At 43.8% G+C, this 12,508-nt stretch overlaps 1 protein-coding gene across 1 annotated transcript in view; it reads right to left on the bottom strand.

Annotated features, from left to right (window-relative positions):
• LOC107375799 (contactin-associated protein-like 4) overlaps window positions 1–10,554 on the bottom strand; it is a 68,803-nt gene extending 58,249 nt beyond the window's left edge. The window contains exon 1 of the mRNA XM_070542511.1: window positions 10,332–10,554. Within this exon, the coding sequence (XP_070398612.1) occupies window positions 10,332–10,416 (85 nt within the window). The 5' untranslated portion in view covers window positions 10,417–10,554. The remainder of the gene's footprint in view (window positions 1–10,331) is intronic.
• Between the last annotated feature and the right edge of the window lie 1,954 nt (window positions 10,555–12,508).

The following is a 12,508-nucleotide window of genomic DNA, read 5'->3' as shown; positions in this document are numbered from 1 at the left end:
GTTCCGGACCAGAGGTCGACAGTCCAGGGGTCAATGGTCCAGGGGTTGACGGTTCGGAAGCCGATGGACCAGAAGTCGACGCCTCCGGACCAGGAATTGACGCCCCCGGACCAGAAGTCGATGGGGGTCGACGCCTCCCCCAGTTCAAGGGTCGACGCCTCCTCCAGTTCAAGGGTTGACGTCTCCTCCAGTTCAAGGGTCGACGCCTCCTCCAGTTCAAGGGTCGACACCTCCTCCGGGCCAGGAGTCAACACCTCCTCCGGGCCGGGAGTCGACACCTCCTCCGGGCCGGGAGTCGACACCGCCCCCGGGCCGGGAGTCGACACCGCCCCCGGGCCGGGAGTCGACACCGCCCCCGGGCCGGGAGTCGTCACCGCCTCCGGGCCGGGAGTCGACGCCCCCGGGCCGGGAGTCGACGCCCGTTCCTGTTCTGAAGTCGACGCCCATTCCTGTTCTGAAGTCGACGCCCGCTCCTGTTCTGAAGTCGACGCCCGCTCCTGTTCTGAAGTCGACGCCCGCTCATGTTCTGAAGTGGACGCCCGCTCCTGGTCTGAAGTCGCCTCGTCTGAAGTCGCCTCGTCTGAAGTCGCCTCGTCTGAAGTCGCCTCGTCTGAAGTCGCCTCGTCTGAAGTTGCCTCGTCTGAAGTCGCCTCGTCTGATGACGCCTCGTCTGATGACGCCTCGTCTAATGACGCCTCGTCTGATGACGCCTCCTCCTCTGAGGTCGGCTCGTCTGACGACACCTCCTCCTCTGAGGTCGGCTCGTCTGACGACGTCGCTTCCTCCCAGGTCGGCTCGTCTGACGACGTCGCCTCCTCCCAAGTCGGCTCGTCTGACGACGACGCCTCCTCCCAAGTCGGCTCGTCTGACGACATCGCCGCCTCCCAAGTCTGCTCGTCCGATGACGTCGCCGCCTCCCATGTCTGCTCGTCCGACGACGTCGCCGCCTCCCATGTCTGCTCGTCCGACGACATCGCCGCCTCCCATGTCTGCTCATCCGACGACGTCGCCGCCTCCCAAGTCGGCTCGTCCGACGACGTTGCCCCTGAAGTCGGCTCATCTGACGACGCCTCGTCTGAGGATGCTCTCTCCTGTCCAGAGGTCGACGCTCTCTCCTGTCCAGAGGTCGACGTCCCCTCTAGTCCGTCTCCAGCACCAACGGTGGTTCTGGAGGTCATACCGTATCCGGTCCAGCCCTTCTACGAGTCTCCGGTCCAGCCCATCCAAGGGGCTTTGTCCCCGGCCCAGCCTGCAGAGACTATGTCCCCGGCCCAGCCTACAGAGCTCCTCTGCCATAGACGCCGGCCCCCAGGAGCCCGTCGTTGCCTCCTCCTCTGCCCCAGGCGCAGGCCCCCAAGAGCCCGTCGTCGCCTCCTCCTCTGCCCCAGGCGCAGGCCCCCAAGAGCCCGTCGTCGTCATTGCCTCCTCTGCCCTGGGTGCAGGCCCCCGGACTCTGCTGGTCCCTGCCTCCTAATCATCGGGCCCTCTGTCCCTCTCGGCCCTCCATCCGGGTCCCCCTCCTCCGGCCCTCTTCTGTGTTCCTGTGGGCGTCTGGAAGCCGCCCTTTGAGGGGTGGGGGGGGGGTGGTGGTACTGTCACACCCTGTCCTGTCCCTCCATTTGGTTCAGCCTGTGTCCCTGTTGATTGCTCCCACCTGCCTCTTGTTTCCCAATCACCCAAGCTCCCAGCCCTCCTGTATTTAAACCCCTCCAGTCCTTTGTCTCTTGTTGCCTCATTGTTCCCATGTCCTGCATGCGTGAATCATTAAAACCCTTTCAGTTGTCCAGTTTGTCCGCCTGCCTGCTTTCTCCCCTGCATGTGGATCCTCACCTCCGCTCCACTCACCAGCGCATCCTGACAAAAATGACCTTTAACAGAGTTAATGAAAAGTCACTGAGACCCCACCCTGTGTTGTCAGCATACTGCACTTGCAACTTCAGAGTGACAGGCTGCCACCTGTTGGACTTAGAAACAATGCCAGACATGCCTGATGCTGCATTCTACTTCCAGCATGTTTTCTGCATGTTTTAGAGCACAGCTGATTTGTTTAATTTAGTCATTAACTGCTCCTGTAGAAACTAATGAAGGCTGAGGAGACATTTCAGCCATTAGATTAAGGTGTTAAAAGGACAAACGCACAGCAAGGAGGAGAGTTTCACTTTCCATTCTACTGAAGACAGTAGGGGGGCCAAAAGCAAGCCAAAGTTGCCAAGTGTGCCATTAAAGGAGTCCTAGAAAGAGTTTTTCTATTTTATTTTTTTTTACAACAGGAAACTATTATATAGCATATGAGACTTTGGAACCAGGAGTATCGATAAATTAGAAAGTACAATCCCATTTGAAAGCCCTTTATTGAAAAGATTGGTTGGCTCTACCACCGGTCTTCTGCAGATATAATATCCATTCTCTAAAGTGGATTTTACATCCTGGCTTCCAACAAACCCAGAAGGATACTGCAGCCTTGTTGACATTTCAGGAGGAACAAGATGTCAGGCTGTGTTCCCAGACAAAGCCTTCTTTTAATAACACTGCAGGATTGCTCACTCTCTGAAAGAAGTGACTATTTTCAGCTCATATGAGTTAATCAATCGTGAAGTGAAATGAACCATAATGGTTGATGAATAATAATAATGCCTTGATTAATCTGTGCTTAAATTAATAAGGTTAATTAATCTGTGCTTGAATTACTGAAGTTTGAAATGTTATTGTTACATTGAAAGATTTATATATATGATGATCAGTAATGTTTGATATGACAAGTGAATCATTATCTACACTCAGACACAAGGTCCATTAGAGATAAATTAAAGTAAAGTAAAACATCATGACACAGATATTTTCTTAGCCTCAAATTAGAGCATCCTGTATCTGACAGAAGGTGTGATGTTCTGAGGTTTGCTTGTTAACACCCCTTAACATGGCACATCCCGGTTGGCCAAGAAATCATAATATGAGAATATTAAAACAGAGCTCACTTGACAGTGAGTGAGTTCTAGAGAAAGCTACGGACCAGTCATCCAGAGCAAAAACCTCTTTAACCCAGATCATTTTTGACAAGCTGTCAAAACCCTGCTACACGCTGAAGCTGACACAGCAAACGGTTCCTGCAGAACAAAGCTGATAAAGTTCCGACTTCCTAAGAGTCCTTCTAGACGCAAACTTGTTCCAATCTGTGTGCCTGGCGACAACCCTGGACTGGAGAAGTCGGTAAGGCGGTCAATCTACTGAACCTTGGTGCCCAGAGGTCATCTGACCTCCCTGACCTCTGGATCCGTGAAGAGGGTCTCCAAAAAGGGTGAGGTAGACACAGTATGACTGCGTCTGATGCCATTTTGATAAGAATCAACTTCATAGTTTAATGCAAACCAAATTCCTTTTCACACCCAGAACTTCATCTAGATGCAAGGTTCTGATAAACACACACCATTGAATCACCCTACATCACATCACATTCACTTAGATTCATCCATCACAGTAGGCTTGGTTAACTTGTCATGTTTTTATTTGTTTAGAAAATAAATTTCTTATCTTTTATAAACCTGACTCTGTCTGAAGTGTGTGTTGATCCCTGAAAAAGCAAAGAATCCTAGAATCTTTGATTAAACATCCAAAGACCAAGCAAGTTGATATTCTATATTTATATAGAATATCACAGCTTACTGGACATGAGTAAAGGTAATATATTAAGCTTAAAAGTAACAACATTTGCCCACTACAGCAGCCTTGCCTCTGTCAGTGCACCCCAGGGCAGTCGTGGCTACATCGTAGCTAATAACCATCAGTGTGTGAATGAATGAATGATACCCTGTAGTGTGGAGTCCTCTGACTCAGAAAGGCGCTACACAAGAGCGGGTCATATATCATTATCATTTACAAACAAAAGAATCCAACTTAAGGAATAAGAAAGGTAAGTTTGGAAAAAGTGAAATCCTTTTTCAACCTGTCCTCTTTTCTTTTTATAAAACACCTTCCGACACATTAGTTGTACCTTGAGAACGCTGTAGAGATTATCATCAGCTCATGGTGAGTCATCTCAGCACACACACATTCGGTACAGAAACACACACACAGAAACAGCTGTTATCAAGCTTAGCACTCATTTGATTGCCCTTCATGATGTTCACACATGGATTTTTGCTTCTTATCTTAAGATGCCAACACTCTGCACACAAGCGCGCTGATGCAGCAGCACATATGCACTCAGGCAAGCTGGGAGAGCTGTGATACTATCTGTCATTAAGCTGCGATTAGAAAACACACTTCACTGACTCCGTATCAGCAAAGAGAGGAGCTAGCATTTAAGTTCAGGGCCGGGGAGAGGAAATAACACACCTAGCATGAATTGTACGTGTAGAAAACGTGTGTGAAAAGACACAAACCTGGAAGCTCCTCCTTTATGTTATCAGGATTCATACTGAGGAACAACAAACTTTGAAGCATAAGGTTTGCATTTAGAATTAATTCCAGTTCCAACTTTTTTGTTTGCCAAAAGCAATCCAACAATCAAGAGTGTAGTCTGCTGTCAGAGTGAGAATGCTGGTCTATTCTGCAAAGTCTTTAAAAGACAGAATTTTTCAAAGAGTCTTGTGCATAACTTTAAAAGACAACACTAAAACAGATGATTGATGTTCTGACATCTAAACACAAGGCAGCATATCTGGTTTGTGTGGGTATGTTCAATAACAATATGTGTAATAACGCGCCGATACTTAGTCGGGTATGTTTTGTTGGGTAACTTGATCCAATTGCAAAGCTACACATGCCAGAGTAAGATATTACTCATGCTCTCTAGCTCAGAGGTCTGATGGTATGAGTGTCTCAGAGATCAGGCTTCAAAGCCTGGTTGGATCATTTCCAATGACACATTGGGGCCTATTGCCTCCCTGCTTGACACCCAGCATTAAAGGGATGGATCGGGGAGGGTTAACCGCCAAATGGTTCCAGAGCGCGGCAGTGTCTGCAGCTCACCACTCCCCCAGGGGATGGGTCAAATGCTGAGGACAAATTTCACACACTCCAGCTAGTGGGACTTAAGCTTTAACTTCTCCCTCTGCTTGAAATTGGTTCTGCTTAAGTTCACAGATCATTGGTGTGAGCACTCATCAGATGCATGACCAGCATCAGCCAATCAGAAGGGATGAAACTTGTGTTTACTTCTTCAGATTCCTCCATAAATGCTTCAAGGAAAACTGTTGATAGATGCATTTCTGTTGCCTGGCATTAATACGGAGAGAAAAGTATAACCAGATGTATTACAGGCATTTGGTGTTTGCATATCCGCTGTTTCTGGGACAGCAGTAGATCAGGGGGTGGAGCGGGTTGCCCAGTAATAGGAAGGTTGCAGGTTCGATTCTGGCTCTGACCAGAGAATGCTACTGTTGTGTCCTTGGGCAAGACACTTAACCCGTCTTGCCTGCTGGTGGTGGTCGGAGGGACCAGTGGCGCCAGGGCAGCTGTGGCTACATCTTAACACATCCCCACCAGTGTGTGAATGTGTGTGTGAATGGGTGAATGACTGAGTGTGTTGTGAAGCGCCTTGGGGGGTTGTAGAACCCTAAGAAGGCACTTTACAAATACAGGCCATTTACCATTCAGCCATCCAATACTGAATAAACACATTAAGATTAGACAGTCTTGCAAAAGCTATTGGAGGAATTTCAGCATTTTAAACAAGTAATATTTTCCAATAACATTAATTTAATTCAAGCTCAAGCTCAGCAACACAAACTCAGATAAAATTTAAGAGTCAGAGGAGCGGTTGTGACCCTGGGGGTTATTAACAAGAAGGTTTAAACAGAGCCGGATTAAATAAATGGACTACACTAGGCAGGCTGCATTATTTGCCCCCCCCCCCCCCCCCCCCATCAATGTTATTTTATGAAATGAAATCTGAAACTTACCAAAGTTACTAATAAAAGTTCATTCACATTTTTGTTTGTATGCCAAAATAAGTCATGTGTTGTATGTTAAACATTTTATCAGAATATTTTTTGATATTAATAATTTATACGTGATAACACAGCTGTGTTAAATGCTAATAAATTATCCTCATCTAGTGGGAGAGTCATTGTTAAGGTAGTAGTACCAGTAAATAACCACTAGGTGCCATTAAATTAATCAACACTTTTAATTAAAAAGATTTTCTGCAAAATACAATAGCTTACAACATTTAAAATGTTGACAAATTAATCACATGCTCGTGGAAAGACATTCAAGAAGAAATTAATTTGAATGGACTGAAGAATGTTTAAAGGCGCAAAAACAAAATATAAACACGCAGCCTAAATTATTACAGTATAAATGTTATACAATCTATAATCTTAAAAGAAAGTATTTTAATAAAATGAAAACATTGTCTTAAGTTTTGATCTTGCTTTATGCTCATTCAGGCTGTTTTTGCCTCTGCTGAATCAGAAATTCTGTGTGAATTTTCTGAGTGTGAACTTATTGTTTGTTATGCTATTTGAACATTAATAAAACATATTAGAAAAATAATTAATAAAACCAGCAACACTTACCAAGGAAACCATTTAGCATGCTCCACTCTGGAATAATCCTCAGCCTTCCAGCATCACAGGCCTCAGTCACAGCAGAAACACGTCTAAAGAAATGTTCCTTGGTTAAGCTTCAGTTTCTGTCTCCATATTTCCTCTGTGATGCAGAGGAATATCCAATATTTTGAGAGGGATGGTTCAGTGCAAAGTACTCACGCATCCTGTCATCAGTTTGGTACCACTTTGCAGGATCAGATGGGTAGCTTGTTAACACCCTTTCTGGGTCTAGAGGCTCCTGCTGACAGCGTCTGCAGACCCTTGCAGCAGGCTGCTGTAAGACTATATTGGGCTCACTTCTGGCTGGCTGCTGTTCTTTCAGTTCGTCCTTCTGTGACAGCGTTGATGTTGACAGCGTTGGCGCCACAGCATCTTCCGCCGCATTTCCCGCAGCATCTTTGGGCCATTTCTGCTCCGGGTCTGGCTCGGGCCCGGCCTCTGGCTCTGCTGACTCGAGCAGGTTCACAGCTGTCGGATGGCTGCCCGAGCAGCCCGACAGAAACTTCCGTGAAGCCCCCCGCCGTCTCTTCTTTTGTTCCTCTTCATTTATTTATTTTTTACATTTTGCCGCACCCGAAAGCATCGTGAAAGTTAGCCTACTCAAAATAACTGCTAGCTTTATTGTGTCCCGCTCTGACTCTGACCGCTTCTCTGACATCCTTAATTGGGTGGCGCCAAAGTTGTAGGCTACAGTCATGGGCTGGCGTTAATGTGACGTACGTAGCTAATGTAACAGTCTGTGGTTAAGATAAACATTGTCACTATTTTTAGTTATTTAATAAATATTGAAATAAATTGTAGATAGGAGTCCTATCCACAAATTCTGTCATAGGACATTTGTACATTTTATTTTAATTTATTTATTTAGAATTTTGTCCCTCTGTCTGGGCCCCATCCAGCCAATCAGGCCCTAGGCACGTGCCTACTTTGCCTTTGCGTTAATCCGGCTCTGGGTGTAAACAGAGTTAGACCTTTGTGAGGAGGTAGAGATTTTACAGTAAAATACTGCCTTTTTCACTTCTGTTAGCTCATTTTGACCATGTTTTTAAATAAAATGCACAATCCCTTTATTTGAGATGTGTTTTTCAGAAAAACGGAACTTAATTATTTTGATATTTGGGAAGTTTGTTTTTCCCCCCTGAACCTTTAAAGTGACAGAGTGCAGTTTCCTGGCACTAGGGGGCAGTACATATATTTTACACCACATCGCCGTGACTGTCGCTAGTTTAAAAAATCATTACGGTAAATGTTGTGACCTGTGGAGGAGAAAACATGCAACATCAGCGTGACTCATCAAACTTTCATGGTCCTTCAGTTAATTCCACCGAGAATATGCAATGCTGATTGTGGTTTTCTGGCTCTGTAGTGTTCCGATCTGCTCGGGGTACAGAGCCTGCCGATAGAGTCATTATACTATGGCAACACCGCTCAGTCAAAATCTATTGCATCTATTTTTTCATTTGGTTCTTTCACATAGGTTTTGAAAAATTTTAGCAGTTTTGTCCTTAAATGAATGTTTCCTGCCACCTAAATGTTTTTGATTGTAGTAACAGAACTTCCGTAAGTCGTACGTCCAGCCAATCATCTAGTGTGATGTCATTGACAGAGGCAGGACTCCGAGCCGGCAGAAACATTTGCGTCGAATATGGAGTCCCCCAAAGACGCTAGACCCATGCCCTATGTACTTTTAATCTGATTTTTATGGTCATATGCAGTGTTGGGAATAAAGCCGTTTAAATATAACGGCATTCTTTTTTAGGTAACGGAATAATCTAATTAATTACTTTTCCCACTGTTGCAACGCCGTTACCGTTACTGGGGACGGAAGGTTGTGCGTTACTATGTGCTTGTCGAACGTTGAGCAACAGTGCGAGGCTTTCTGACCACCACACTTCAGCTGCAGCCAGGGAGAGAGAGGTGTCGGTAACGCACTTACAAACACGATGATGATTGGCCGGGTGGGTGGAGACCCTCAGTGTTCTCGCTGTCTCAGTCGCTGCCTGCTGTAGACCCAACAGAGCAGTGATAGGAATAACGCCGTTTAAAATAACCACGTTAATAAAAAAATATTTCTTTCTGTAACGAGCAAACTAATTAATTACTGTCTTCTTTTAACAAAACCATCGTTTCTGTTACTGATAAGGAAATGTGTGTGTTAAGCAGCGCTGTGTGTTGAAGCTGTCATCAGCTGATCAGGAGCTAAAGAGGTAGATGTTTTCATCCAAGCGCATCACGGCCGGTGAAGAATGAGGAAGACGTGATGAATATCTATGACTGCAGGTCTGCAGCCGTGCCCTTCTTAGCATGACAGCGGGACGTCCCAAAGGTCCGCTCACCTGTTCACCACTCAGACGTCCTGATCTTCTACCTTCCTAGATCATCCAGCTGTAACCTGTTTCTGATCATGTCGTCATGACGTCATGGAGCTCAGGTGTTATACCTGTGTGTGTTTACCGCCCAGCTTCAGCTCTTCTGTGGTTGGGTCTGACCCAAGTTAGTAAATGTAAGTCCTCCATCAGGCTTGTGCCTCTTCTAGTGTCATTTTAAAGGATTTTATTTATTTATTTAACCGTTACTAGATTACTAGCAACAGAAATGCTGCTAAAAAGACACAATTATGTGAAGCTGGAAAAATTAAAATACTGTGCAAAATTACATTTATTTCTGTAATTTAACTAGACTGAGAGACCATTTAAAGGCTCGGGAATCTTTACAGGTGTTTCTATTTGCAATTTTAAATTTTAGCTGATTGGGTTATTGTTAAAAATCACACAGTGACCTTTTAATAGTCTAGATAAGTGTAATGTTCCTGTTAGTAGTTCCTCCTGTTAAGTGCTTATTTATTTAAATTATTCAGGTTTATAAAAAACATTTGGACATACATTTTATTATGTTCCAGTCATTAGTCATTTATATTTCACTATTGTAGTAATTCTTGCATGCTTTAATGAAAAAAGTAACTAAGTAGTTATTTTTCTTGGTAATTAGTAACTTTGATAATCTTGTAACTCAGTTAGTAACTGAGTTACTTTTTTGACAAAGTAATCAGTAACTATAACTAATTACTTTTTTAAGGTAACTTTCCCAACACGTTATAAAGCCTCCAATATTTTTCAACAACTGGGCATCATTTTATTAAGTTTCAACAATGTTTCGATAGATATTTTCAGAGAATAACGGTAACAACTACACATTGTCACTTTAACATCCACATCCAACAAGCAATACATATTTAATATTACTATTTATTTTTGTATTTTGCATTAACTTGGTGAAATTTTATGAGGTAACAATACATTAAATCAATTATGGTAATAATATTAAGATGATGTAATTGCATGGTAACAATGTTAAACCTTTTATTTAAACAACTCCATATTTTAGGGAATGTCTAAAAGTTTTATGTTCAGCAGCTTCAATAAGATACAGGAAGCAAATCATGTTAGTGACATTTCAACTAAGGGATTAAATGAACTTTAATTTGTTAAATCAATAGAAGAATCCAATCAAAATGATTGGATTTTACGTTTAAAATTACAGACTTACAGTAATATTCAAGACTATTATTTGTCTATGATTTTAATAAAAAAAAATATACACACATTTTTTGCACATAAAATAAATATATTTGTAAAAGTGCTGGTTTGAAAATGTCAACTTGCACATCACGAAACGAAAGATTTCATAAATAAAGAGGTGTCCAGATATTTTGAAAGATATATATATATATATATATATATATATTTAAATCAGCTACTCATCTGATCTGCCAACACTTACCTGCCCCCATGTCTCTAAATGAGCTGAAGAGCATCAAGACAAGCTGTGTTACAATTCTCCACTCTTTTTTACGCCACAGATCCATAATGAATTAAGGGGAGGCTGCAGAAACAGTCCTTTTCTCCCAGAGTGCTCCACTCAGACCTCTTTTGAGTTTAGCAGTCCAGTGTCCTCGGCACTCAGTGAAAGCTGCCTGGCTAAATGGACATGACACCAGCAGGCTGTTCTCAGTTCAGCTGCACTCTGCAGACTGAGGGGAGAGGAGAGAAGGGAGGCACAGAGGGAGGGAGGGAGGTAGGGAGGGAGCTCTCGTAGCGAGAGTGTGGCGTGCTCCAGTGATTAGAAATTACTTTGATGACATTCTAACTCACTAAAAACTCTTCAGGAGAAAATCCACTACACCGTTGATACCTGAACGGTGGTTTCTGTAAGAGTCGTTCAGGTCTCACTAGACTTTGAGCTACTGTCTGTAAATTTAAAGCTCAAAATGACCCAGTCAAACCCAATCAATGTCCAAAATCCAAACATTTTCTATTTCCTATAGATTAATTACTTTTGCCTTCAAGAATAATATTGTAACATTTATAATCTTCACTAAACTAAATGGGGGTGATGGACTTTAAAGGTGTTGAACATTAGTTTAATCAATACATCTGCAGGGGTCTCTAGTAGGAATGAATGACTTATAAGTCATACTTTGGGGAAAAATACACCAGTTTCAGGACTTAGAAGTGAGCCACATCACAGCTGAGCTTCAGACAGCAGAATTTGGGGTCCTATTTCCTGATACTTTGACATCTAGCCTCTGACTGGCTAACAGCAACATGACTGAACCACTGACTGCTCGGCAACGTTGATGTTTTATCTTCACCAGTGGCGGACTGGCCATCTGTGAGTTCTGGAGAATCCGACAACGGCCGGTGTGCTCTAGGTTCGGTGTGTGCCTTTCATCCCTCCCCCACCCTTCGGAGATAGGATAAAGCAGGCTGCAGCAACGTCCAGCCTCCCAACCAAATGGACCGCTACTGCCACTTCTAATTTTCAGCATTTCCAGTAATTTGTCGAAATCTCCAAGATTTCTGAAAAAATCATCTATCCATCCTCAAACACTCTAACCCAGTCTCCCACATCGCTGCCCCTCCTGGTACACCGCACTTGCGCACCATGAGGAGCCGCATTTTGCACATTAGTTGCATCAATGCCGTGAGTCATGCTGCATATACAGCTTCACCAGCCCTGGCAGAAGTTGCTCGCAGTGACTGACAGCAGCAGCATTTGACCAACCAGTGGTTAAATGCGCAGACACACAGGTGGATTCATGGAGAAAAAGAAGATGGAAAGATCTTAGCGCCTCTGAGGATGAAAATCATGAGGCGCTTCACAAAAACCAAAAACTTAATAAAAAAAGAGCTGGATAGATAAGTTGGATAGTCGAGTCAGTTTCAACTCTAAAGCACTTTCAACTCGGCATGGCAGCTGACCAAAGTGCTGTACAAAACAATTAAAACAGAGGAGTAAAAACTCATAAAAGAGTACAAACAGGAAAAAAGACAGTGGCAGTACAATAACACACACCAAAATAAGTCACAGCCAAGAGCAAAAAACGTTAGATGATAGATGGCATCCAAACGAAACTAGTGAGCAAGCACAAAAAAAGAAAATGTCAAAACAAGAGGAGTGTGCTTCATTCTAACTGTAATTAAGACATTAGATAAGCTCTTGTCACCTGTTGATCTTTCACCAGAGGGCAAATCTTTCACAATAAAGCACAATTTCATTCAACCTGTCAGCACTAGTATGTGTAGTGAATGACTGCAAACACAAGTGATTTTAGTTCAGTTTTGTGTTCGATCGTATTATCTAGTAGTCAGCTTGACCCCATAGGTCAATCCGTTGTGGATGTACATGCAATCACCCAAGCACCACCCTCATGATTTGAAATACCGTAAATCCTCTAATACAGGTCGGTATTCAATTAAAAGCCGGGTCTCCAATTTTGGCCGGTGTCAGAGTCAGCGGAGGTAAATAATGGCCGGTCTCTTATTGTGGCCGGATGGAATGTGGTAACAAGCAAGTACGAGCATCCCAGCGGTAGGGTTATAGTCCCCAAATCAACCAGCAGAAGGCAGTAGGTGTTCACGCAGACCTTTATGAGGCTTTTTCTTCAACACTTTGTA

The sequence above is a fragment of the Nothobranchius furzeri genome, chromosome 12, assembly GCF_043380555.1.
Source record: "Nothobranchius furzeri strain GRZ-AD chromosome 12, NfurGRZ-RIMD1, whole genome shotgun sequence".
NCBI classification, from domain to species: Eukaryota; Metazoa; Chordata; class Actinopteri; order Cyprinodontiformes; family Nothobranchiidae; genus Nothobranchius; species Nothobranchius furzeri.
Note: the sequence above shows the minus strand (reverse complement) of the source record. Positions and strands in the feature narration are given on the sequence as shown.